General features: G+C 46.5%; 1 protein-coding gene across 8 annotated transcripts in view; it reads right to left on the reverse strand.

Moving 5' to 3' along the window:
• Window positions 1-5,793, reverse strand: part of PDPK1 (3-phosphoinositide dependent protein kinase 1) — a 96,788-nt gene extending 90,995 nt beyond the window's left edge. For 6 of the 8 annotated variants that reach the window (XM_078854487.1, XM_078854484.1, XM_078854489.1 and 3 more), the window contains exon 1: window positions 5,374-5,517. In XM_078854487.1, the coding sequence (XP_078710613.1) occupies window positions 5,374-5,397 (24 nt within the window). In that variant the 5' untranslated portion in view covers window positions 5,398-5,517. Of the gene's footprint in view, window positions 1-5,373; window positions 5,518-5,588 lie in introns of those variants that run through there. The other 2 variants (XM_078854492.1, XM_078854490.1) reach the window with 2 other exon arrangements.
• Between the last annotated feature and the right edge of the window lie 21,409 nt (window positions 5,794-27,202).

The raw sequence follows: 27,202 nt of genomic DNA on the forward strand, positions 1-27,202 counted from the left end.
TAACTGTGACAGATCTAAACTATTGCTGTTACATTATATTCCTGTTTATAATCTTAGTACCAAATTTAATAAAATCTTGGGAAAAGAATGTGATAAGCAAGTTAATCCTTGCAATGCCTAACAATAAAGAATATATGAAAATACTGTTAAATAAGTGTATTAGTCTTTTAACCATGCTGCAAGTCTGTCTTTCCCCCACCAAAGCCATTTATTGCTTACAGCAATCATTGGTCAGTAAGGCTGAAACGGGCTTTAGCACAAGCTTCAACATTTCTCTACATTATGCTGTTTTATCCAGTTCTTTTGCACATACCCAATTATTGGGTCTCAGCTTTTTCAAGTATGCTTATTTGCCTAAAAGATATGTAGAGGAGAACATGAAGGTAAACAAAATTGGTTGTGCTGTTTTTGCTTTTTATGTCTAAAATAACAAAATTCCCACCTCAAAAAGTGTTTCCTGTTTTTAAACTTTCAAAATATCAGAAGTACCAGAACTTTACCAAAGTAGAACCAGGGAAGTTCTTTGTGGAGGATACCTGTGAATAAGCTCCTTAACAGAGGGCTTTTCTTCTTAGTGTTTGCGTTAAACAGTCTGTATAGAAAAACAATCACAACACATTTAAATCAGGTCTCACTTGCATGGTTTTTTTGATGTCATAAACCTATGAGTTCTAGAGTCATTCAGAGAGTCCTTCCAAGAAAGTTTTGAGTTATTAAGGTGAAAAAAGTAGAAATTTAAAACCTTTGATTACCTTAAGTGGGTTTAATAAAAACGGTGCTACATTTTTTTAAGTATTTAGACAGAGCTAACATCTTCCAAGCGGTACATAACTATCTAGTTCCTGCAATCTCTCCCCTAATACCTATGGACTCTGTTTTTGTTACTTCCTTTGGATACTTTATCAATGTCTCTTATACAGATAGAGTTGAGGGAGGAACAAGCACAGTGATCCATTCACAGTTATAAAAACTGTGAGAAAATGTGTTATTTCTTGTAAGACATGGGAAGTAATTTCCATGTCCACTCAAGAATAGGGTTTGCTTAAAAAAAAAAACCGACCATGCTGTGGATGCACATTTAGTTTGAAAGCTACGCCACACACAACTGTCTGTATCACTACTCTCTGACCAGTTATTTCTAACACATATGGGTATGTACCTAGCCATATTAAACTACTTATCTGACCTTGTAAACCTAGAATGTTGAAAACAGTGTTCATGAGTTTATTCCATCTTTCAACCCTAGCCTGGTTTGGGATCAGTTTTCTCTAAATCTTTTACCAATCAAGAAGTTGACAGTCTATGTGTCAGTGATACAGACAAAGCTGTCTACAGATAAATGAAGTGTGAGGGATTTTAAACAGACACTATGAACTCAAAAACAAAAAACAAAGAAATCTCACTTTTTCTGAAAAGTTTTATATGTAAAACAGTTACAAGTATTTAAGATTACAAGAGCTTAGTCTACACTAGAAACAAATTGCCAGGATAGCTATACTAGTAAACACTTCTACTGTAGATGCAGATTTTATAGCAGGGGGGGCCAAACTTACAGATCCTCTGAGCCACATATGATACTCTTCAGAAGTTGAGAGCCAGGCACACCTTCCAGAGCTCAGAGCTTCTACCTTGTGGCTGGGTGATGGGGCTCGGGACTTTAGCCTCATGGAAGGTGCTTGCGGCTTCAGCAAGAGCAGGGCTGAAGTCTCAAACCCTGGCAGGTGCCTCCTGCAGGGCTGAAGCTGCTAGCCCCACCAGCCTTCCTTAGGGTAGAAGGCCCTAGCCGCCATCCCCTCTCCCCATCTGGTAAGAGGAAGCTAGTGGGGGGGGGGGGGGGGAATGTGCTCTGTGAGCCACATGCAGCTGTTTGGCCACTCCGGTTATATAAAAGTGCTTTTGCTAGTATAGCTTATACCCAAATAAAAAACTATGCAGCAAAAGCACTTTTATGTTAACACAAAATTAACCGAAATCATTTTTTTCCCAGTTTACATATATAATAAAATTCCAGGATTATCATTTTGTGTGTCACTCAGAAGCCAGTTACATCTGTAGAGTCGATGTGAAGCGATAGAAACAGCTATAAGCATGGCTGAGGGCTCACTGTTCGGAATATCACTGAATCATATCGTTGAATCATCAATGGGACTGATGGTCTGATATCCAATTTTTAAGTTCTCAGACATTCTGACTTTACTAATTATACCTGTGCGGCATATAGCCATGCACGTATCCCATGTCACCAGTACTAGACCACTGATCACCACCCTTACTCTACAGCTAATCTGCATGGACCAATTTCATGGGTTGTTTGAGGGAGACTGCACAGATGGTGGGTTACTTGGCCTAATGGCGACACCCACCACGTGCACAAATCTCCCAGCATAACCTTGTCAGACACAAATCAACACAACCACACACACAACTGAAGCACTACCCTGAACCCTAGAATGTCTGAGTCAGTGCAAAGCAATAGAAACAGCTACAAGCATGGTTGAGAGCTGTTTGATCTGAATATTACCAAGGTCAGTCATCAATGGGGTTTTGCAGCCTGTTACTGTCCCATATTTTCTCTTTTTTTTTTTATATAAACATGGTTTTACAAATCACACTTGTGCAACAGAACAGACCTTCAGCTACTAATTAATTATTATCAACAGAGATCCCATTTATTTATCAGTAACTGTAGTTAAGGTTGTATTGAGATTGGTATATAAAGCAGGACTAAAATAGCTTTCACATTTTAATAATTAAATTCATTCTCCAACATCAGCACTATAACTCTTCAGAGGACAATTTTTTTATTTTTTTGGAGGTGGGGAAGGGGTTGTTTCCCAAACATATTATCTCTAATTGTAGGGGAAACGCTTTAAAATAGACCTCTAAAAAAATTATCCAGTTTTCTCACATTTCTTTAGGTTCCTATAGCTAAACAGCCACCCTTTCCACAAATGCCACATTTCTCTCACACAAACTTTGATAACATCTCACGTGCTATCAAATTTAAGTTCAAAAGAACTTAAAAATTAAACCGTTATTTTTCCTTATTTGGCATAACCTGAAAGTTATATTAAGATTAGCCTACAGAAATTCACAGATTCATTCATGACATCAGTCTTCTCTTACTGTCAATCTGATTCCCTAACAATTACTAAATAAACAAACAAAAACAGACAGACATCTTTGGGGGAGGTAGAAACGTCATTTTCAGTGAAAATGAGCACTGACTGGCATCAGCCTTGCTCTGCACGTATTCCTCAGTGAGAATGGTCAGCATGGCTGCTGGAGTGGGCTTTGGGGGACAGATGAAACACAGGAGGAGGGTGCCGTGAAGGGGGTCCTGGGAAGATGGGGGAATTAGCATGGGTTGGGAACAGGGATGTAAGTGAAAGTGGGCTTCAACTGAGAGGGGCCCAAAGAGGAGCTACATTGACAAACTATCTGTGTTCCAGAGAGAAGTTGTGCTGAGGGACCACTTTGGAGTGGAAGGGAAACGTGGAGGTGAAGATACACCATGCGGGGACAGCATGGGGAAAAGTGACGCTTGAGTTCCTCTCCCTTCCACTTCACGCTTCCCCCAAAACCCTTCCTGGCTGAATCCCCACTTCCTCTCTCATCCCCTATCACCTCCCACTGGGCTGATTAAGTTTATAAAAGTCACTATGTATAAAATCTAAAAGCTGAATGTAGCACACCGAAGCAGGGAGACAGGAGCAGAGGATATGTTGTGGAATGGGGCTGGGCCATCACCCCTACCCTGAGGGTTCCCAGCGTGTTTTTCCACATCCCTGAGCAATAAAAGTTGATAGTTATTAAATCTTAAAAACTGCACTATAATAAATTTTGCTACATATCCCATAAATGCAAACTATAAGAACCACTTCAGTCAGCTACTTCCCTTCTATCAATCAGCGTTCACAATCAGAATGTAAGTCAGCAGCTATATCTGAAAGGCTTATTTTAGTTCAATCACCTGTGACGACTATCTCCCTCACTACCACTGCCTATGATTTGAGTTCAGACAATTGGTGCTAATGAAAAAAAAGCAGGTTACAGAGTAACAGGTGGTCCCTTCCAGAACAAGAAAGTTCTAATATCCTTTCAGTGGAAATTTCCATTAAAAGCAACCTTAACACCCAAGCATAATGAAACTAGAAGTCTACTTTCAACAGCATGGTTCAATCTTTGCTCCTCCAAAACACAAGCCCAAAGAAGCAGCTGTTTTCCTTTCAGTGTCAGAATTAAAATTATGGAGACAAGCTCAGTTTGGGGGCACATGTTGTACACTCGAGGAGCCAGATGGTTCATAGAAGATGGGCTTTTCATCTTCTCTGGATGAAAAGTGGAAATTTTAGTTTCCTAACCTAATGACCATCTTAATCAGGTTCACTCTGTACAAAGAAAGACAAAAAACCTCTTTCGTGTACAAAAACTGTGCAGTAGTTAAAGGCAATTACAAGTATTTTATACCAGTAGTTATCAACCAGGGGTATGCAGCGGTCTACTAGGGAGTACATCAACTCGTCTAGTTATTTGCCTAGCTTTACAACAGAGTACATAAAATGCACTAGCAAAGTCAGTACAAAATAAAATTTCATACAGACAGTGGACTACTTATACTGCGCTCTATACTATACGCTGAAATGTAAGTACAATATTTATATTTCAGTTGAGTGATTTTCTAATTATATGGTAAAAATGAGAAAGTAAGCATTTTTCAATAAGAGTGTTCTGTGACACTTTTGTATTTTTATGTCTGATTTTGTAAGCAAGTAGTTTTTCAGTGAAGTGAAACTTGGGGGTACACCAGGCAAGTCGGACTCCCGAAAGGGGTCCAGTAGCCTGGAAAGGTTCAGAGCCACTGTTTCACAGCATTGCCGCAGAGCCCATCGCACCCAGACACACCCCGCTCCTGACCAGCGGGGTTCCCACAGAGCCCAGTGCACTCAATTCCGCTCTGGGCCCGCTCGGGAGAGTTCCTGCGGAGCCCATCGTGCCCAGACCCCCACCCGTGTCCTGGGGCTCACGCAGAGCCCACCGCCCCCAGAGCTCCCCGCCCCGCGAGGCCTGACAGGGGGCCCCGCGCCGGGGGCCCCGCCCCGCGCCGCGCCGCGCCGCCCGGGAGCTGAGGGAGGGCCCCGCACAGCCCCACCGCACCCAGAGCCCTCGCGCCCCCCGCGTGGGGGCTGCTCTGAGGGGCGAAGCGCACCGAGTCCGCGGAAGAGCCTCGAGCGCCTTGCTGGGGCGCCCGCACCTCGCGGCCTGGGGCCCGCCGGCCCCGCCGCTGCGGCCTAGCCCCTCCTCCCAGGGGCCGCACGAGCGGCCGGGCCCGACGCAGGCCCTGCGCAGGGGCCCGGCACGCCGCGTACTCACGAGGTGGCTGCTGGTGCTGGCCATGGGCCCGCCCGGCCGGCCCGGCCTCCCCTCGAGTCGCCCTTTAAGAGCCCAGCTCACGGCGGAGGAACCCGGGCCAATGGGGCACCCGCATCCTCCGCCCGTGACGTCACCCACAACAATGCCCCCACCTCTGGCGAGGGCGGGACTTCCACGCTTCCACACTCCCATTGGCTCAGCGGCCTGCTACTCACTGGCAGGCCCAGGTGTAGTGTCAGACTCTACTTCTTGCCGACTCCGCTCCGTGCAGCGCATAAACGGGAGCGCACGCTCTGCGCATGCTCAATTAACACGGCGACGCCACTGCCCTCGTCTGTCCTCGGGAGCCGCTCCGACCCTGCCCTGAGCAGCGCTGGGCTCCAGCCCCCTCTCACACCCACTTCCGGGTTGGCTCCGAGCCAGTAGAGGATCATGGGAAGCAGCTCGGCGTAGTCTCACACCCATGAGCTTCGCAGCCCAGACTCCCCCGCGCGGCTACCCATGATGCACCTGTCCGATTTCCTCAGCCCCGCCTGCGGATCGCCACCCGCCCTTCACCTGTCCCGCAGTGGCCAGCTCCACCCACAATGCACCTGGTCTCCACGTACAACGTCCGCCCCAGCCCACCTTCCCCCACGCCCAGCCTGGCTGCCCAGCATGCACCGGGGCAGCGCCCCCCTGTCCCCGCGGCTGGGCCCAGCATGCACCGGGGCAGCGCCCCCCTGTCCCCGCGGCTGGGCCCAGCATGCACCGGGGCAGCGCCCCCCCCCCCTGTCCCCGCGGCTGGGCCCAGCGGGGGGGGCGCCGGGGCAGCGCCCCCCCCCCCTGTCCCCGCGGCTGGGCCCAGCGGGGGGGGCGCCGGGGCAGCGCCCCCCCCCCCCGTCCCCGCGGCTGGGCCCAGCGGGGGGGGCGCCGGGGCAGCGCCCCCCCCCCCTGTCCCCGCGGCTGGGCCCAGCGGGGGGGGCGCCGGGGCAGCGCCCCCCCCCCTGTCCCCGCGGCTGGGCCCAGCGGGGGGGGCGCCGGGGCAGCGCCCCCCCCCCCCTGTCCCCGCGGCTGGGCCCAGCGGGGGGGGCGCCGGGGCAGCGCCCCCCCCCCCCTGTCCCCGCGGCTGGGCCCAGCGGGGGGGGCGCCGGGGCAGCGCCCCCCCCCCCTGTCCCCGCGGCTGGGCCCAGCGGGGGGGGCGCCGGGGCAGCGCCCCCCCCCCCCCTGTCCCCGCGGCTGGGCCCAGCGGGGGGGGCGCCGGGGCAGCGCCCCCCCCCCCCTGTCCCCGCGGCTGGGCCCAGCGGGGGGGGCGCCGGGGCAGCGCCCCCCCCCCCCCTGTCCCCGCGGCTGGGCCCAGCGGGGGGGGCGCCGGGGCAGCGCCCCCCCCCCCCTGTCCCCGCGGCTGGGCCCAGCGGGGGGGGCGCCGGGGCAGCGCCCCCCCCCCCCCGTCCCCGCGGCTGGGCCCAGCGGGGGGGGCGCCGGGGCAGCGCCCCCGCGGCTGGGCCCAGCGGGGGGGGCGCCGGGGCAGCGTCCCCGCGGCTGGGCCCAGCGGGGGGGGCGCCGGGGCAGCGTCCCCGCGGCTGGGCCCAGCGGGGGGGGCGCCGGGGCAGCGTCCCCGCGGCTGGGCCCAGCGGGGGGGGCGCCGGGGCAGCGTCCCCGCGGCTGGGCCCAGCGGGGGGCGCCGGGGCCCGGCCGCCCCTCGCGTGCCCCGGGCGGCCCACCGGCTCTGCAGGCCCAGCGTGCACCGGGGCCCAGCCGCCCCCCGGGCGGCCCACTGGCTCTGCAGGCCTTGCCTCTGGCGGGTTCCAGGCTCTTCGCGTCTCGTGTGAGGAGGCGGCCCACAAAGGCAACTGGCACGGCTGCTTCCTAACTGCCCCAGAGCTGGGGAATCGCCCGGTCCAGGCCTGGTGCACAGTCTGTTCAGGACCATGCTTGCAGCCCCTGCCATGGCCAAGGGACGATGGCATTGCTTAAACAGCTGTACGCACTTGTGATTTCCAGCTGCTTCTTGGAACCGTGGATCCCCAGAATAAATTGGAGCAGTCCATGACAAGAGCTGCCAAGCAAGCCTCCAGCCACGATCAGCTGCAAAGATGGAATAAAGCTATCTTTACCCGGCCCCCCTCCTTCGGTCCCTTATTGAGTGCTGTCATATTCAATGACCACTTTAATATTAATAATGCAGAATTAGAGGGGATTCAGAGCAGGGCCATGAGAATGATCAAATGCCTGGAAAAATCTTTCCTATGAAGAGAGACTGAAGAGATTGAGAGTATTTTACAAATTTCAGAATAGCAGCCCAGTTAGCCTGTATTCGCAAAAAGAACAGGAGGACTGTGGCACCTTAGAGACTAACCAATTTATTTGAGCATAAGCTTTCGTGAGCTACAGCTCACTTCATCAGATGCATACTGTGGAAAGTGTAGAAGATCTTTTTATACACACAAAGCATGAAAAAATACCTCCCCCCACCCCACTCTCCTGCTGGTAAAAGCTTATCTAAAGTGACCACTCTCCTTACAATGTGTATGATAATCAAGGTGGGCCATTTCCAGCACAAATCCAGGGTTTAACAAGAACGTCTGAGGAGGAGGAGGAGGGTAGGAAAAAACAAGGGGAAATAGGCTTGAATAGAGACTGGGAGTGGCTAAGTCATTATGCAAGTTAACCTAAGGTAATTGTATCCAATTTGCAAATGAATTCCAATTCAGCAGTCTATCGCTGGAGTCTGGATTTGAAGTTTTTTTTGTTGTAAGTTTTGTTGTTGTTGAAGATCCTTAATAATGTGTTGGAGGGGTTATAGTTGGGGGCTGAAGGTGACGGCTAGTGGCATTCTGTTATTTTCTTTGTTAGGTCTGTCCTGTAGTAGGTGACTTCTGGGAGCTCTTCTGGCTCTATCAATCTGTTTCTTCACTTCCGCAGGTGGGTATTGTAGTTGTAAGAATGCTTGATAGAGATCTTGTAGGTGTTTGTCTCTGTCTGAGGGGTTGGAGCAAATGCGGTTGTATTGCAGAGCTTGGCTGTAGACAATGGATTACCTACTACAGGACGGGCCTAACAAAGCAAATAACAGAACGCCACTAGCCATCACCTTCAGCCCCCAACTAAAACCCCTCCAACGCATTATTAAGGATCTACAACCTATCCTGAAGGATGACCCAACACTCTCACAAATCTTGGGAGACAGGCCAGTCCTTGCCTACAGACAGCCCCCCAACCTGAAGCAAATACTCACCAGCAACCACATACCACACAACAGAACCACTAACCCAGGAACCTATCCTTGCAACAAAGCCGTTGCCAACTGTGTCCACATATCTATTCAGGGGACACCATCACAGGGCCTAATAACATCAGCCACACTATCAGAGGCTCGTTCACCTGCACATCCACCAATGTGATATATGCCATCATGTGCCAACAATGCCCCTCTGCCATGTACATTGGGCAAACTGGACAGTCTCTATGTAAAAGAATAAATGGATACAAATCAGATGTCAAGAATTATTCATAAACCAGTCGGAGAACACTTCAATCTCTCTGGTCACGCGATTACAGACATGAAAGTTACAATATTACAACAAAAAAACTTCAAATCCAGACTCCAGCGAGAGACTGCTGAATTGGAATTCATTTGCAAATTGGATACAATTAACTTAGGCTTGAATAGAGACTGGGAGTGGCTAAGTCATTATGCAAGGTAACCTATTTCCCCTTGTTTTTTCCTACCCCCCCCCCCCCCCCGAGTTCTTGTTAAACCCTGGATTTGTGCTGGAAATGGCCCACCTTGATTATCATACACATTGTAAGGAGAGTGGTCACTTTAGATAAGCTATTACCAGCAGGAGAGTCGGGTGGGGGGAAGTATTTTTTCATGCTTTGTGTGTATAAAAAGATCTACACTTTCCACAGTATGCATCCAATGAAGTGAGCTGTAGCTCATGAAAGCTTATGCTCAAATAAATTGGTTAGTCTCTAAGGTGCCACAAGTACTCCTTTTCTTTTGGCATACTGTGGAGCCATGCAGGTACCCATAGCAGTACCGCTGATTTGAAGGTATACATTGTCCCCAAATGTGAAATAGTTATGGGTGAGGACAAAGTCACAAAGTTCAGCCACCAGGTTTGCCGTGACATTATCGGGGATACTGTTCCTGACAGCTTGTAGTCCATCTCTGTGTGGAATGTTGGTGTAGAGGGCTTCTACATCCGTAGTGGCCTTACCCATAACTATTTCACAAGAAGTCACCTACTACAGGACAGGCCCAACAAAGAAAATAACAGAATGCCACTAGCCATCACCTTCAGCCCCCAACTAAAACCTCTCCAACACATCATCAAGGATCTACAACCTACCCTGAAGGACGACCTATCACTCTCACAGCTCTTGGGAGACAGGCCAGTCCTTGCTTACAGACAGCCCCCCAACCTGAAGCAAATACTCACCAGCAACCACAGAACAGAACCACTAACCCAGGAACCTATCCTTGCATCAAAGCCCATTGCCAACTGTGTCCACATATCTATTCATGGGACACCATCACAGGGCCTAATCACATCAGCCACACTATCAGAGGCTCGTTCACCTGCACATCTACCAATGTGATAGATGCCATCATGTGCCAGCAATGCCCCTCTGCCATGTACATTCGTCAAACTGGACAGTCTCTACGTAAAAGAATAAATGGACACAAATCAGACGTCAAGAATTATAACATTCAAAAACCAGTGGGAGAACACTTCAATCTCTCTGGTCACTCGATTTCTGATCTCAAAGTGGCAATTCTTCAATAAAAAATCTTCAAAACCAGTCTCCAACGAGAGACTGCTGAATTGGAATTAACTTGCAAACTAGATACAATTAACTTAGTCTTGAATAGAGACTGGGAGTGGATGGGTCATTACACAAAGTAAAACTATTTCCCCATGTTTATTCTCCCCCCCCCCCACCCTGTACTGTTCCTCAGACGTTCTTGTCAACTGCTGGAAATGGCCCACCTTGATTATCACTACAAAAGCTTTTCTTCTCCCTCTCCCCCTCCGTTCTCCTGCTGGTAATAGCTCACCTTAAGTGATCACTCTCGTTACTGTGTGTATGGTAACACCCATTGTTTCATGGTCTCTATGTATATAAAGCTCCCCACTGTATTTTCCACTGAATGCATCCGATGAAGTGAGCTGTAGCTCACAAAAGCTTATGCTCAAATAAGTTTGTTAGTCTCTAAGGTGCCACAAGTGCTCCTTTTCTTTTTTAGTATTTTACAAAGGAGATGAAGTAGGGACCGGATAAAAGCATATAAAATAATTAATGGTAAGGGGAAGGTATATTGGGAACTTCTGTTTTCCCTGTCTCATAAAATAAGATCAAGGTGACAAGCAATGAAATGAAAAGGTGGCAAATTCAAAACCAATAAATGGAAATACTTTTCCCCTCAGGATGTAATTACACTTAGACGGAAATCATTGCCACATGATATTGTGGAGGCCAAATACTTAGCAAGATTCAAAAAAAGGATATGGACATTTATATGACTAACAAGAATATCCAGTTATAATAGTTGCTAACATAACTTTTTGAAGAAATATTAAACTTCATGCTTCAAGTCTTAGCGATCATTTTAAGTACTAGAGATTAGGAGGTTTCTTGCACCTTCCTGTGAAGCATCTGTCTAGTCTGGCCACGGTCTGAGAGAGACAGGATACTGGGGTAGATGGAGCATGGTCTGATTCGGTATAGTAATTTCTGTGTGCCTATTTTCACTTTTAATTAACTTCCTGAGGCCTCAGTTCTGTCTCAATCTGCTCAGGTTTCTGGACACATGTAGACACCCTGAGTATACAGAGAGGTTTAACACTGGAATTATCATAGTTACTCCCATAGTACAAACTTGATACCTATCCTCTTGTGGCCCTGAGATTGCCACCCCTTCTTGTGATGGCTAGATACCGTGCATTGGTGGCAATTCAGTTCCCAGACATTGCAATCAGCTATGGTTGCATTAATTTCTTTACTCATGTTTGTTTTACAACTTTCAAGTGTGATTCTACTCAGTAGAAAATATTTTACGGTGCACAATTGAAAGGGCGGTCCTGATTCTACAGTTCAGGTTTTATGTACACACTTTTCCAACTATCAGGCATACACACTCAATCTGAGATTTCAGAGTAGCAGCTGTGTTAATCTGTATCCGCAGAAAGAAAAGGAGGACTTGTGGCACCTTAGAGACTAACCAATTTATTTGAGCATGAGCTTTCGTGAGCTACAGCTTGCTTCATCGGACGCAATCAGTGGAAAACTGAATGCATCCGATGAAGTGAGCTGTAGCTCACGAAAGCTTATGCTCAAATAAATTTGTTAGAATCTGAGATTTGTAAATCAGCCTGATAACATCGCTAATAATGAAACCACCAAATTCTGGCCTCACCCACACCTATTTCTAGAGCCCTGCACAGATATATACCTGTGGATATAAAGCCGATATCCAAGGAGCTGCCGGTTTCCACCAGGCACTGCAGTGGTGAAAGTAGCAGCATGTTGGGCTGCTGTTCGCAGGGGCTCCCAGCAAGGAGTCTCTTCCGTGCAGCCACCTGCATTTCCTGTGTGGGAGCATGGAAGCTGCTTACGTGCACTAGCACAACCAGGGACAGCTGCCAGTGAGCCTGGTGCCCACCCCAGCGGGCGGAGCTGGGAGTGGCACAGCAACGCCAGAGAATCTGGCCACCTGGGGTGCTCGCTCCTGGGAGTGGTGGCCTGACATACTGCTGCTTTCACCGCTGCGGTTCCCGGTAGAGACCTGCAGCTCCAGGGATTTCTACTTCATATCCGCAGATACAAATTTTGTATCTGTGCAGGGCTCTATCTATTTCTTTCCATATCCTTAAAGTGAGACTGACTGGGATTTAAGATCCTAAGAATGGCCATGCTCAGTCAGATCAATGGTCCATCTACACCAGTATGTGGTCTTCCAACAGTGATCAAAGCCAGATGCGTCACATGGAATGAACAAAACAGGGCAATTTTCAAATGATCTACCTCCTGTCATCCAGTCCCAGTTTCTGGCAGTCAGAGGTTTAGGGTCGCCCAGAGCATGGGGTCACATGCCTGACCATCTTGGCCAATAACCTTCAATGGACCTAGCCTCCATGAACTTATCTAATTGTTTTTTTAACCTTTTTTATACTTTTGGCTTTCACAACATCCCCTGGAAAAAAGTTCCGCAGGCTGACTGCATTGTGTGAAGATTTCCTCATGTTGATTTTATACCTGCTGTCTATTAATTTAATTGAGCATGGCATAGTTTTTGTGTTATAGGAAGGAGTAAATAGCACTTCCCTATTCGTTTTCGCCACATCATTCATGATTTTATAGACCTCTACCATATCCCCCTTTACTCATCTTTTTTCTAAACTGAGCAGTGAGTCTTTTTCATCTCTCCTCATATGGAATCTGTTCCATATCCCTACTAATTTTTGTTGTTCTCTTCTGAATCTTTTCTAATTCTAATACAACTTTTTGGAGATGGGGCAACCAGAACTTCATGCAGTATTGTAGGTGGGGGTGTGCCATGGATTTATATAGTGTCATGATATTTGTGTCTCATCTGTCCCTTTCTTAATGGTTCCTAACATTCCGTTAGCTTTTTTGACTGCCACTGCACATTGAGCAGATATTTTCAAAAGAAAACTATCCGCAACTCCAAGATCTTGCTACACTAATTTAGACCCCATAATTTTGTATGTATAGTTATGTTTTCCAATGTGCATTACTCTGCGTTTATCAACATTGAATTTCATCTGCCATTTTGTTGCCCGGCCACCCAGTTTTGTGAGATCCCTTTGTAATGCTTCGCAGCAAGCTTTGGACTTAACTGTCTTGAGTGATTTTGTATTGTCTGCAAGCTTTTCCACTTCAACATATTCTTAAGTGATCTGGAAAAAGGGGTAAAACAGTGAACAGCCCTGGTTCCAGTACAGATACTTGGGGTACACTGCTATTTATCTCTTTCCAACATGAAAATTTATCATTTAATCCTTCCCTTTGTTTCCTGTGTTTTCATCAGTTACTGATCCATAAGAGGACCTTACCTCTTATACCATGACTACCGACTTTACTTAAGAGCCTTTGGTGAAGGTCCTTGTCAAAAGCTTTCTAAGAGTCCACATACACTATATCCACTGGATCACCCTTGTCCACATGCATGTTGAGCCCCTTCAAAGAATTCTAATAGGTTGGCAAGGCATGATTTCCCTTTACAAAAGCCATGTTGACTCTTCACCAACATATCTTCTTCATCTGTGTGTCTGGCAATTCTCTTCCTTACTCTAATTTCAACTTATTTGCCTGGTACTGAAGTTAGACTTACCACTAGTAATCAGCAGGATGATCTCTGCAGCCTTTTTTTAGCTATCCTCCAGTCATCTGTTGCAGACGCTGATTCAAGCAATAGGTTACATGCCATAGTTAAAACGACAAGGAGTACTTGTGGCACCTTAGAGACTAACACATTTATCTGAGCTCTAACGTCCTGTTGATAATAGCCCACTTTAATTGAATTGTCTCATTAGAACTGACCCCCCACCTTGGTAAGGCAACTCCCATCTTTTCATGTACTGTTATATATATCTTCCTACTGTATTTTCCACTCCATGCATCTGATGAAGTGGGTTTTAGCCCACGAAAGCTTATGCCCAAATAAATTTGTTAGTCTCTAAGGTACCACAAGGACTCCTTGTTGTTTTTGCTGATACAGACTAACACGTCTACCACTCTGAAAACTGATACCATAGTTAGTAGTTCTGAAATTTGATTTCTTTCGGAAGCATAGGCGCCAACTTCATGGGTGCTCAGGGGCTCAAATATCCACAGAAAAAAAATAATGGGTGCTCAGCACCCAGAAGTCAGAGCTTGAGTGTGGAATGTGATAAGTTCTGTGCTACTAACAACTTCTGCCCTTGAGACAGGGAGTTTGTTTATAAACAGAGGGAGGGTGATTAAGATAAAAGTCTTGTCCTTAAATTAAGGATCCTTAGATGATCCTGAAAGTAGTCCCAGGCACTCCAATTAAAAGATAGGAAACAAAGAGTAGGAATAAATGGTCCATTTTCAGAATGGAGAGAAGTAAATAGAGGTGTCCCCCGAGGGGCTTGTACTGGTCTTGGATCGGTGCTGTTCAACGTATTCATAAATGATCTGCAAAAAGGGGTAAACAGTGAGGTGGCAAAGATTGCAGATGATACAAAATTACAAAATGATACAAATTATTCAAGATTAAGTCCAAAACAGACTGCAAAGAGTTACAAAGGGATCTCACAAAACTGGGTGACTTGCAACAAAATGGCAGATGAAATTGTATGTTAAATGCAAAGTAATGCACATGTAGGGTGACCAGATGTCCTGAGTTTATGGGGACAGTCCTGATTTTTGGGTCTTTTTCTTATATAGGCTCCTATTACCCCCCACCCCTTGTCCCAATTTTTCAAATTTGCTGTCTGGTCACCCTGTGCACATGGAAAAATATAATCTCAACAATACATACACAATGATGGTACCTAAATTAGCTGTTACCCATCAAGAAAAATATCTTGGAGTCATTTGCGGTACTCTGGAAGCACTGTGTTTCCAGAGTACTGCAAATTCATAAGACTTCTTCTCACTGTGCCTGTACCATTCTGAACTGTGGAATGCTCATTCTCCTGCTTCAGAAGACTTAAAAATTATCTCTAGTCCTCGATGGGACAAATGCAACTGAATAATGTAGCTGTCCTTTATGTGCGGCAAAATAGTACCGGGGAACCTAGATGTAAATAAGATTGCTGACAGTTTCATCCAGAAAGCTACAGTGAGACAATGTCTTTAAACTGGAACATTAGTGAAGACAGCTTGTAGGTGATTGCAATGATTTTAATATACTGTAATTCATGATAATATAATTCATAACAATTGAATTATTAAAATAGTCAGGATACCAATGGTAGACACATCCAATAACTAGAATATGAAAGAAGTGTATAAATATGCTGAAAATAGCCTCCTCCCCAAACACACGCATCTCTTCAAAAGAGCCCACCGGCAAAAACATTTTGAAAACCATATTAATAAAATGGTCTCTCAGCTGCTCTTCTAGATTTGTTTTCTTTAAATATCAGGCTTGCGCCCCGCAAGGCACCTTCACAGAATAAAAAAGGAGATGAAGTGATCTACATGAGAATTAAAAAAGGAAGCCAATTCCTGTCCTGACAATATTATAATCAGCAAAAGATGTGTCAACCCAGTTCACAAAGACAGCAGCCCTGTAAATAAACTATGAATTTATGGTTAACAATAACTTGAGAGAGACTGTTTTTGCACTTGTAAAGCAAACTAGGCAGGATTAAAACAAACATTTCCCAGGCATGCCTTTCCCCTTTTCACTCTCTCTGGTCATGTTCACAGAGAGATTCCATCAGGATAATGATGATGAGAAGTATAATATTTCTATTAATGCTTGCAAAAAAGGGCATCTTACTTCTTTGCAGTGTTGGGACTATTCATGTCCTACAAACCTAGGTTGTTCTTATTAAAGAATATCTTTCCCTGGAACAAATAATGTATTAGCTGATGGAGGGTAAGATAAAAATATTGCCTTTTATTTCCATACTAGTATATGGATATCTTAGAACTGTATATCCCAGACCCTAATGAGTGAATGAATTCTCTCTTAAAAGATTAATTCCACCCTATTTTTTTCAGTGTGTACCAGTGGTAGATGACAAACATTTAGATACCAAGATGATAGATTAGATAGAACACAAACAATATTTTTTAACAAGAGCCTGTGTAATCTTAATGGTCTCTTATGCACTTTACATCTATGACAATGGGGCTCTTCCAGCAGAGGGCAATAATGTGCCATCAAGAAATGGAACCATCTTCTGAATAGGAGGACTTGTGGCACCTTAGAGACTAACCAATTTATTTGAGCATGAGCTTTCGTGAGCTACAGCTACATGCTTATGCTCAAATAAATTGGTTAGTCTCTAAGGTGCCACAAGTCCTCCTTTTCTTTTTGCAAATACAGACTAACACAGCTGTTACTCTGAAACCTGTCATAGAATCATAGAATATCAGGGTTGGAAGGGACCCCAGAAGGTCATCTAGTCCAACCCCCTGCTCAAAGCAGGACCAATTCCCAGTTAAATCATCCCAGCCAGGGCTTTGTCAAGCCTGACCTTAAAAACCTCTAAGGAAGGAGATTCTACCACCTCCCTAGGTAACGCATTCCAGTGTTTCACCACCCTCTTAGTGAAAAAGTTTTTCCTAATATCCAATCTAAACCTCCCCCACTGCAACTTGAGACCATTACTCCTCGTTCTGTCATCTGCTACCATTGAGAACAGTCTAGAGCCATCCTCTTTGGAACCCCCTTTCAGGTAGTTGAAAGCAGCTATCAAATCCCCCCTCATTCTTCTCTTCTGCAGGCTAAACAATCCCAGCTCCCTCAGCCTCTCCTCATAACTCATGTGTTCCAGTCCCCTAATCATTTTTGTTGCCCTTCGCTGGACTCTCTCCAATTTATCCACATCCTTCTTGAAGTGTGGGGCCCAAAACTGGACACAGTACTCCAGATGAGGCCTCACCAATGTCAAATGGAGGGGAACGATCACGTCCCTCAATCTGCTCGCTATGCCCCTACTTATACATCCCAAAATGCCATTGGCCTTCTTGGCAACAAGGGCACACTGCTGACTCATATCCAGCTTCTCGTCCACTGTCACCCCTAGGTCCTTTTCTGCAGAACTGCTGCCTAGCCATTCGGTCCCTAGTCTGTAGCTGTGCATTGGGTTCTTCCGTCCTAAGTGCAGGACCCTGCACTTATCCTTATTGAACCTCATCAGATTCCTTTTGGCCCAATCTTCCAATTGGTCTAGGTCCTTCTGTATCCTATCCCTCCCCTCCAGCGTATCTACCACTCCTCCCAGTTTAGTATCATCCGCAAATTTGCTGAGAGTGCAATCCACACCATCCTCCAGATCATTTATGAAGATATTGAATAAAACCGGCCCCAGGACCGACCCTTGGGGCACTCCACTTGATACCGGCTGCCAACTAGACATGGAGCCATTGATCACTACCCGTTGAGCCCGACAATTTAGCCAGCTTTCTACCCACCTTATAGTGCATTCATCCAGCCCATACTTCCTTAACTTGCTGACAAGAATACTATGGGAGACCGTGTCAAAAGCTTTGCTAAAGTCAAGAAACAATACATCCACTGCTTTCCCTTCATCCACAGAACCAGTAATCTCATCATAAAAGGCGATTAGATTAGTCAGGCATGACCTTCCCTTGGTGAATCCATGCTGGCTGTTCCTGATCACTTTCCTCTCATGCAAGTGCTTCAGGATTGATTCTTTGAGGACCTGCTCCATGATTTTTCCAGGGACTGAGGTGAGGCTGACTGGCCTGTAGTTCCCAGGATCTTCCTTCTTCCCTTTTTTAAAGATTGGCACTACATTAGCCTTTTTCCAGTCATCCGGGACTTCCCCGGTTCGCCACGAGTTTTCAAAGATAATGGCCAGTGGCTCTGCAATCACAGCCGCCAATTCCTTCAGCACTCTCGGATGCAACTCGTCCGGCCCCATGGACTTGTGCACGTCCAGCTTTTCTAAATAGTCCCTAACCGCCTCTATCTCCACAGAGGGCTGGCCATCTCTTCCGCATTTTGTGATGCCCAGCGCAGCAGTCTGGGAGCTGACCTTGTTAGTGAAAACAGAGGCAAAAAAAGCATTGAGTACATTAGCTTTTTCCACATCCTCTGTCACTAGGTTGCCTCCCTCATTCAGTAAGGGGCCCACACATTCCTTGGCTTTCTTCTTGTTGCCAACATACCTGAAGAAACCCTTCTTGTTACTCTTGACATCTCTGGCTAGCTGCAGCTCCAGGTGCGATTTGGCCCTCCTGATAACATTCCTACATGCCCGAGGTACTCCAGTCATCTTCTGAATGTGAATTATAGTAAGAGATAGTGGAATTGTGCAATGCAGTATGTTTACTCAGAGCTATGCTAAATCTATGCTTCCTCTCAAGCCTCCAGGACTAATACCTAGGGGTAAAAAAAATACTACAATAGGGCGCGCAGAGGCAAAAATCAAGTGTCTAGCTATTATAGCCTGTAATAGGGGCTCTCAACCCTGGAGTACCTCTTGGCAGCCCAATGTAGCATGGCCATTGTAGCTGTGCCTTAGTTTCCATGAATATGGGTTTAATAAGTCTACTGAGGCCTGTATATTGAACAGCACCCCTTGAGGGCACTAGATTATTCAGCCCAAAGGCATATCATCACAGAAATAGGCCTCTCCACAATCTCTCTCTCTAACTGGAGGGAGGAGGGCCTGAGTCACCTTAGTCCATCAACACCAGTTATATCAAAAGTCCTTTACCGGTGAGGCCTTCATGACCCAGAATCCTCTTTGGGAGTCAGGGGCCTCTTGGCACTAGCTGGGGAAGGGTCCCTCCTCTTGGGTCAAGATCCCCCACAGAGGCCAAACCAAAAGGACTGTTTCTCAGGACAGCATGATTCCTTTGACCTACAGCATCTGTTCTCACCTGGTGAAGTCTTTCATGGGAGCCAGGTTTCTCTGAGACTTAGCATTCATAGTCTCTTCGTTTTGGAAGTCCTCCCACACAGGATCATTCTTTCTGAGTTTCCTTTGCTGGTGAGCCCCCTTCACCAGCAATCCTCTGAGAAGCCATCTCTGTAGGACCTTTCTCTTTCTGTACTCTGGGGACTGTTCCTTTCCCTAGGAGCCTGTGTTCTCCTGGCCAGGCCCCATTGCAAGTAGCTGCCTTTTTTCCTTGATCAGGTGCTCCCCTGCCTAATTAACTGCCTCCTGGTAAGTCAGTGAGTTAAGTAGCCCCAGGTGAACCTGAGTTGTCTTGTTTCCCCTTGTGGAGCCTGTCACAGGTCGGCTGGGCCTCTGACCTCTTCAGAGGGCAAGGTACCCTCTGACATAGCCAAAGAAAATGAAGTTTTATTACACAGATTTAAAATGCAAACAACTATGCTATGATAATGGGAAAGCCTTTGTTGTGACAAACTGAGAAAAGTCTAGTGGAAATTCGTAGACAGCCCATGTTACAAACAAGAGCCCTGATTTTCTCTACTGGGACCATGCTAGGGTGACTAGATAGCAAGTGTGAAAAATCAGGACGGGAGTGAGTAATAGGAGCCCATATAAAAAAAAGCCCCAAATAGCGGGACTGTCCCTATAAAATTAGGACATCTGGTCACCCTAGACCATGCACAAGTCCCATGGAAGTCAGCGTGAAATGTGTGTGTCTGTGGAAATGAAGAGGCCCAAGCACTTCATGAAGCTACCTGCACTTGTGAGTTCTGAGTTTAGTATTCACCATTAAGAACTGTACTCCACATCACACCAAGGCACAGCCAGGATCACTGTTCTGTGGGAACCTTGCATGTGTAGGTTTATTCAGGAGTATACAATGCATTTAACCAAAATTATGTACTTTGAACCAGGAAAAAGGAAATTGTAGGCTGAGATTTACTTTTTTGAAATGTCTAAAAGTCTTATTTTAACAGGATTTGATTTACTCAGATTAGATGGTCACAATGGTCCCTTCTGGCCTTGGAATCTATGAACCTATAGCCTCAACTTAAGCCCAAAGAGATTTCTCTCAAATAATTCATCCCATGTTTTATAGTAAGCCCAGTGCATGCTCGGAGAGGCTTTGGAAGTTTCCTCAGGACCCTGTGAATAACTAGGGAAGGCAAAGATGACCAGTTTAATTTTTAATATTTCCAGATAAGAGGATTATAATAACTATCCTGGACCTGTTCTTCATTGGTAACAAAGATGAGGAACTATCAGAGGTTGAGGTGTCAGAAGAAGAGGTGCTGGGGCAAATTGATAATTTAAAAAACAATAAGTCATCAGGCCTGGAGGACATACAATCTAAGAGTTCTGAAGGACCTAGAGTATGAAACATGTTAGTAGAAACATGCAATCTCTCATTAAAAACAGCTACTACACTAGAGGACTGGAGGGTAGCAAATGTTTTATTTATCCCTGATCTACACTGGGGGTGGGGGGGGGGAATCGATCTAAGTTATTCAACGTAAACTATGTGAATAACGTAGCTGAAGTGGACGTACTTAGATCGACTTACCGTGGTGTCTTCACCATGGTGAGTCGACTGCTGCTGCTCCCCTGTCAACTCTGCCTGCGTCTTTCACGGCGGTGGAGTACACGAGTTGATGGGAGAGCGCTTGGAGGTCAATTTATCACGTCTAGACTAGAGGCAATAAATCTATCCCCACTGGATTGATTGCTGCCCGCCGATCTGGCGGGTAGTGTAGACATACCCTTAGATTTAAAAAGGCTCTAGGGGAGATCCAGGGAATTACAGATCACTCAGCCATAAATCTGTACCTGGTAAACTGGTTAAAACAATAGTTAAAAGTAGAATAATAAAACAACTGGAAGATCATGATCTGATAGGGCCTAACCAGCATGGTTTCTGCAAAGAAAAATCACACCTCACTAATCCATTAGAATTCCTGGAACAGATCAGTAAAGAAGTCGATCAAGGATAACCAGTTGACATCATTTATTTAGACTTTCAAAAGGCCTTTGACAAGGTAACTTATCAGAGGCTATTAAAGAAGCTTAGTAGTCTTGGGGTTAGAAGCAAAGTATTGTTGAGGACCAAAAATTGGCTAAAAGCCAGGAAATAAAGACTAGGATTAAATGGTCGATTTTAATCATAGCAAAAGGTTAACAGCACTGGTCTCAAGGTTCTGTACTAGGTCCTGTATTGTTTAAAGTATTTATTAATGATCTGGAAAGGGAGGTGAGCAGTGAGGTAACAATCTCCAAATGACAATGTTTTTAAATAGACATGGTGGGTGAGGTAATATCTTTAATTGGACCAACTTCTGTCTCTCTCGCCAACAGAAGTTGGTTCAATAAAAGATATTACCTCACCCACCTTGTCTCTCTAATATCCATGGCTACAGATACACTGCATACAAAAGTTTTTAGGTTAATCAAATCCAGAGAAGACTCTGGGGAACTTCAGAGACATCTAACCAAAGTAAGCAAATGGGCAACATGATGGCAAATGAAGTTCAGTGTTCAGAAATGCAAACTAATGCACGCTGGAGGCAAAAATTGACCTACTGGTACACCTTAGAAGGTTCTAAATTAACTGTGTCCACATAGGAAGTGGACCTAGGCATCACTGCGGACAGCTCAATGTACAACTATGGTAAAAAAACCAAACAAACCAGATATTAGGTTACATAAGGAATGAGATACAAGATAATAGAGGAAAATATTATAATGTCCATCTGTACGTAAATGGTACAGCCTCATCTGGAATACTGTGTGCAATACTGGTGACCCCAGATCAAAATTGTAGAATTAGAGGAAGTTCAGAGAAGGGTGACAAGAATATTTAGGTTTCAGAGGAGCAGCCGTGTTAGTCTGTATCCGCAAAAAGAAAAGGAGGACTTGTGGCACCTTAGGGACTAACAAATTTATTTGAGCATGAGCTTTTGTGAGCTACAGCTCACTTCATCGGATGCATTTATTTGAGCATAAGCTTCACGAAAGCTTATGCTCAAATAAATTTGTTAGTCTCCAAGGTGCCACAAGTCCTCCTTTTCTTTTTAAGAATATTTAGGGGTTTGGAAAAACTCTCATCTAGAGAAATTCAAAGGATTTAGATTTTTAACTTAGAAAGGAGGTGAATAAGACACACCATTAAAGTATACAAATTATTTTTCTTCTCGTGTCCTTGTCACAAACTAGATGTTTTTCCAGAACCATGCACAAACGATGGCTCTTTCCGTCACTGCAGTGAGGTCCTCCTTCATACTGGTCTCCCCAAAGAGTATACAAATGATATACATTAATGAATGGTGTAGATAAAGTTGATTGGAAACTTCTCTCCTTCCTTTCTCATAACTCAGGAATAAACAGACATTCAATTCATTTGAAGTTGGTAAATTCAAAACTTATAAAAGGAAGAGCTTTGCATAGTTAGATTGTGGCACTTTTTGCCACAGGATGTTGTTGTGGCCAAGAACTTAGCAAAATTCAAAGAAGGATTTAATATTTATATGGATAACAATAATATCCAGTTATGATAGATAATGCTCGTCACAGTTCAGGGCAACTGCACCTGTGTTCTCACTCTGTGGTCAAGCAAGGGCATCTACTCCAAGCGCCTCAGCCATCTCCTCACTTGCATGGAGACACGTGTCTCTCTCTCCCTTCTGACTGAGATATTTCTAGGCTGCACAGTTCCCTGACTATACTGTGATGTCCCCAGCAAATGACAGTCTGCCTGCTTTGCTTCTCTACTCAGAGATGGTACACAGTGTAATTGTCACTGTTAATTTACTCACAGTTCTTTCTCAGCAATCATATTTATTCTTAAGGTAACAGCATTACAGAGAAAACATATTCAAACCAGAACCTACAACCAACACACTTACCGTATATCACCCCTCTCTCCAGCAAAGGCTCTGGTTGGTGATTAGGCCTTCAAATCTCACACAGTGTTTTTTTCCTGTGCTCACACATTGTGGAAAAATTGGACAGAGTCCAGTGGAGGGCAACAAAAATGATTAGGGGACTGGAACACATGACTTATGAGGAGAGGCTGTGGGAACTGGGGATGTTTAGTCTGCAGAAGAGAAGAATGAGGGGGGATTTGATAGCTGCTTTCAACTACCTGAAAGGGGGTTCCAAAGAGGATGGCTCTAGACTGTTCTCAGTGGTAGCTGATTACAGAACAAGAAGTAATGGTCTCAAGTTGCAGTGGGGAAGATTTAGGTTGGATATTAGGAAAAACTTTTTCACTAGGAGGGTGGTGAAACACTGGAATGTGTTACCTAGGGAGGTGGTGGAATCTCCTTCCCTAGAAGTTTTTAAGGTCAGGCTTGACAAAGCCCTGACTGGGATGATTTAGTCGGGGATTGGTCCTGCTTTGAGCAGGGAGTTGGACTAGATGACCTCCTGAGGTCCCTTCCAACCCTGATATTCTATGATTCTATGATTACAGCTTCAGCTCAGAACCAGCACCCAAGTCTTTGGTGTGTCAGTGAGCCAAAGACATTCAACCCTTCCCTAAGGATTGGGGATCCCCTTGGACCAGATGTCCTGTCCACTTGCTGGATCAGGAAGAAGGTCCTGAATCAGTTTTAACTCAGGGTATTTAAACTAAAATCCTTTCTTTGTCTGTTGGTCCCTAGACTCAGAGAATACAGTTTGAATCAGTATATGTGAGCCTCTCACTAGGTGGTGGTAGCTCTCTGGAGGTATTACAACCTGAGTGAATTAGCCTACCCACCTCACATTGTTCATAACTCCTGGAGGGCTGTGGTCCCCTCCCCCAGGGAAATATATAAAATCCATCAATAGTACAGAAACATTTGCATTTTTATTACAATGAACTCCTAAAGTACCTACACTTAATTTGGCCAGGTTATTGCAGGATGTTGTCATATGTTTGGCAAAACTAACAAAAATTTTGCAAGCAATATAAAACCTCATGCTCCAGGGTTCAAACCAATCTCTATTAGAGGTTAGTGTCAGACCTTCATGGTGGGCAGATTATTCCACAGCTCTCTAGTGTGGGATTTCTAGCACTTCCTCTGACGCATCTGATGCTGACCAGTGTCACAGGCAGGAGACTGGACTAGGGAGCTTTTTAATCTCCAGCCAAAGACATAACATGATCCAATGCCTGGAAGCTGAAGCTATTAAAATTGAGACAAGGAATAAAATGCACATTTTTAACAGAGAGGGTAATTAAACATTGGAACAATTTACCAATGAATGTGGTAGATTTGCTGTCACTTGAACCCTTTAAACTGAGACTGGATATCTTTTTAAAAGATATGCTATTGCCCAACCACAAAATATGGCATGACGCAGGACTCATTGGATAAAATTCTCTGGTCCGTGCTATGCAGGAGGTCAGACTAGATGATCATAATGGTCCCTTCTGGCCTTACAAATCTATGAATCTGTGGCCCACGGGTCTGTGTGTCAATTCTTATGTTCTTGTGCCAACCCCAAGTATTAAACATTCATGAGTCTACCCCCCCGCAAAAAAAACCAAACAAACAAACCATGAGATTTTTAAAAAGTAACACATTCTGGGTCTTTGTATTTGCCTTGTAGTTTGTTTGGGGGGGGGTTTGTTTGTTTTTTGAGCCTTCAGTCAATTGGGAGGAATCAATGTCCAGCTTTTCTCCAAAACCAGGAGGGCCAGAAACTTAATTTTTATTTTAATGAAAGTTGAGATTCTCACATAGTCACATGACTGGGCCTGGAGCTTTAGGAAAAACACCAAACTCATGAGATTCAGGAATAAAGCAACACTGAGTTCTATGGCTGTAAGTTTGGGGAGTCTCAGATGCCTGGCTTCTGTGTCTGTTCTGCATCAGATGGCCACTTTATCTGCAGAGGACATTAGCTATGCCTGAGACTAAGAGAGAATTTCTGGGCATTCCCATTGCCCCACACATTCCCCTTGCTCTCTGTCTCCCCTTCTCGTCCCTCTAGAGGTCTGTCCCTTCTTGTCCAAGTTCTCTATTTCCCGATCTCCAGGGTGGCTTCTGTATTTTATGGGTAGAGTGGCCAGGGCCTGGGGCAGATTTTGTAACCAACATAGCAGATACGGCAGTGGGAGCATTTGCTCTGAGGAGAGTGTAAGCAGCTGGGGAGGCAGCTCAAGAAGATACGCCTTACTGCGATAAGGAACGAAGAAGGTCTGCAATGCAGCAGCTAAGTGACAGGGAGGAGAGCTGGGCCTGCGCATTTCCTCTTTCAGAGTGTGGTAGGTAGTTCCAGAAAGCCAATGAGTGGGAGGAGGTGGTGACAGAGCAGCTGATTCACCCCCTCACTCCCATGTGAACTCTGGTATGTGTCGATAGTCAGCCTGTCTCTCCCTACTTTATCTTTCCATAATTCATTGGGGCGCACTGAAGCAGTATAAAGGCATTAAAACTGTGTGCCACAGCCCTAGAGTCATGGTGGGGAGTCCAGAGCAAGATTTTAAAGTGCCCTAGTCTCCAGGAATTGTCTGTGTATGCTCCACCTTTGGGTTCCTCATGAGGAATCTGCCTTGGGAATTATCCCTGTGTGATCATCTCCACTGAGCACCCTGAGGCGGAATCTACAGGGAACAGCTAAAGTTGGAGACCCTAGAACAGGGGTGGGCAAACTTTTTGGCCCGAGGGCCACATCTGGGTGGAGAAATTGCCTGCAGGGCCGCGGCAAGAGGTTGGGTTGCGGAATGGGGTGTGTGGGAGGGGGTGCGGAGTGCAGGAAGGGGCTCAGGGCAAGGGATTGGGGCAGAGGAGGGGTGTGGGGTATATGAGGGGGCTCACGGAAGGGGGTTGGGGTGTGGAGTGCAGAAGAGTGCTCAGGTCAGGGGGTTAGCATGCAGGAGGGGTGCAGGATGCGGCAGGGAGTTGGGGTGCGGGGTGCAGGAGGGATGCGAGATGTGGCAGGGGGCTCAGGGCAGGGAGTTGGGGTGCAGGAGGGATGCGAGATGTGGCAGGGGGCTCAGGGCAGGGGGTTGGGGTGCAGGAGGGATGCGAGATGTGGCAGAGGGCTCAGGGCAGGGAGTTGGGGTGCAGGAGGGATGCGAGATGTGGCAGGGGGCTCAGGGCAGGGGGTTGGGGTGCAGGAGGGATGCGAGATGTGGCAGGGGGCTCAGGGCAGGGAGTTGGGGTGCAGGCTTACCTAGAGCGGCTCCGGGGTGGCAGCGGCACACACAGGGGCCAGGGCAGGCTCCCTGCCTGCCTGCCCTGGCCCCACGCGGCACCACTCCGGGAAGCGGCTGGCACCACATCCCTGCACGGCCCCTGGGGATCGGGGGGGGGTGCAGAGGGCTCCGCATGTTTCCCTCGCCTGTGGGTACCTCCCCCGAAGCTCACATTGGCTACGGTAACCCGTTCCTGGCCAATGGGAGCTTTTGCGGGCAGTACCCACAGGCATGAGCTGCATGCGGAGCTCTCTGCCGCCCTATCCTTACCCCCAGGGGCTGCAGGGACGTGGTGTGGCCACTTCCCGGAGTGGAGTGGCACCACTGGGGTGGCAATCCCGCAGGCCGGGTCCAAAGCCCCGAGGGGCTGGATCCAGCCCGCGGGCCATAGTTTGCCCACCCCTGCCCTACAATTATCTTTCTGCAGCTTTGAGACTGGGGGCCTTGGGAATTTTCCCGATTAATGCCGTTATCCTGGGTATGACCACCAAAGAGAAAACAATTCAAAATGCTGGGGGCTGGTGTTGCAACTTTAACCCTGGCTGCCCTATTGTTAAAAAAGTCTGCATTCACCCTCTTTGCTACTGGGAGGAGATCATTTGTTAACTGCTGCTAGAATGGGAATCTGCATAGCATCAGATATCATGGTTTGCACTTTCAAAATTGATAGCTGAGATCTCTGTATTTGATTAGTGCTTATCTCTTCAGAAATGCTCTAGAAACCCTGGCAGGAACAGATCTTTAGATTAGATTTAATTACTGAAGATTAGATTTGCTATTTTTAACCTCTGGTGATTTTACTGCCTGGAAGGGGGTACATGGGGTTGAGTGGGAGGGGAGTGAGCAACGTGGAGGCCTAGAGCAAGAACAGCATAGGGTACTGCAGGCCAAGCCTGAGGTACATTGCAAAAGCTGCAGAGCTGAGCAAAGTTGGAATAGTGAGAGGTGGAGAAAAGGGCTTCTGCAGGCCAGGATTATTTAGTTGCCAGGGCAGAACTGTAGAGACCTTGGAACATGAGTGGCTGGGGAGATGGATGTTGGAACTGAGGCTCACTGACAGAGC

This window comes from Lepidochelys kempii, chromosome 10 (assembly GCF_965140285.1).
Source record: "Lepidochelys kempii isolate rLepKem1 chromosome 10, rLepKem1.hap1, whole genome shotgun sequence".
NCBI lineage: Eukaryota > Metazoa > Chordata > Testudines > Cheloniidae > Lepidochelys > Lepidochelys kempii.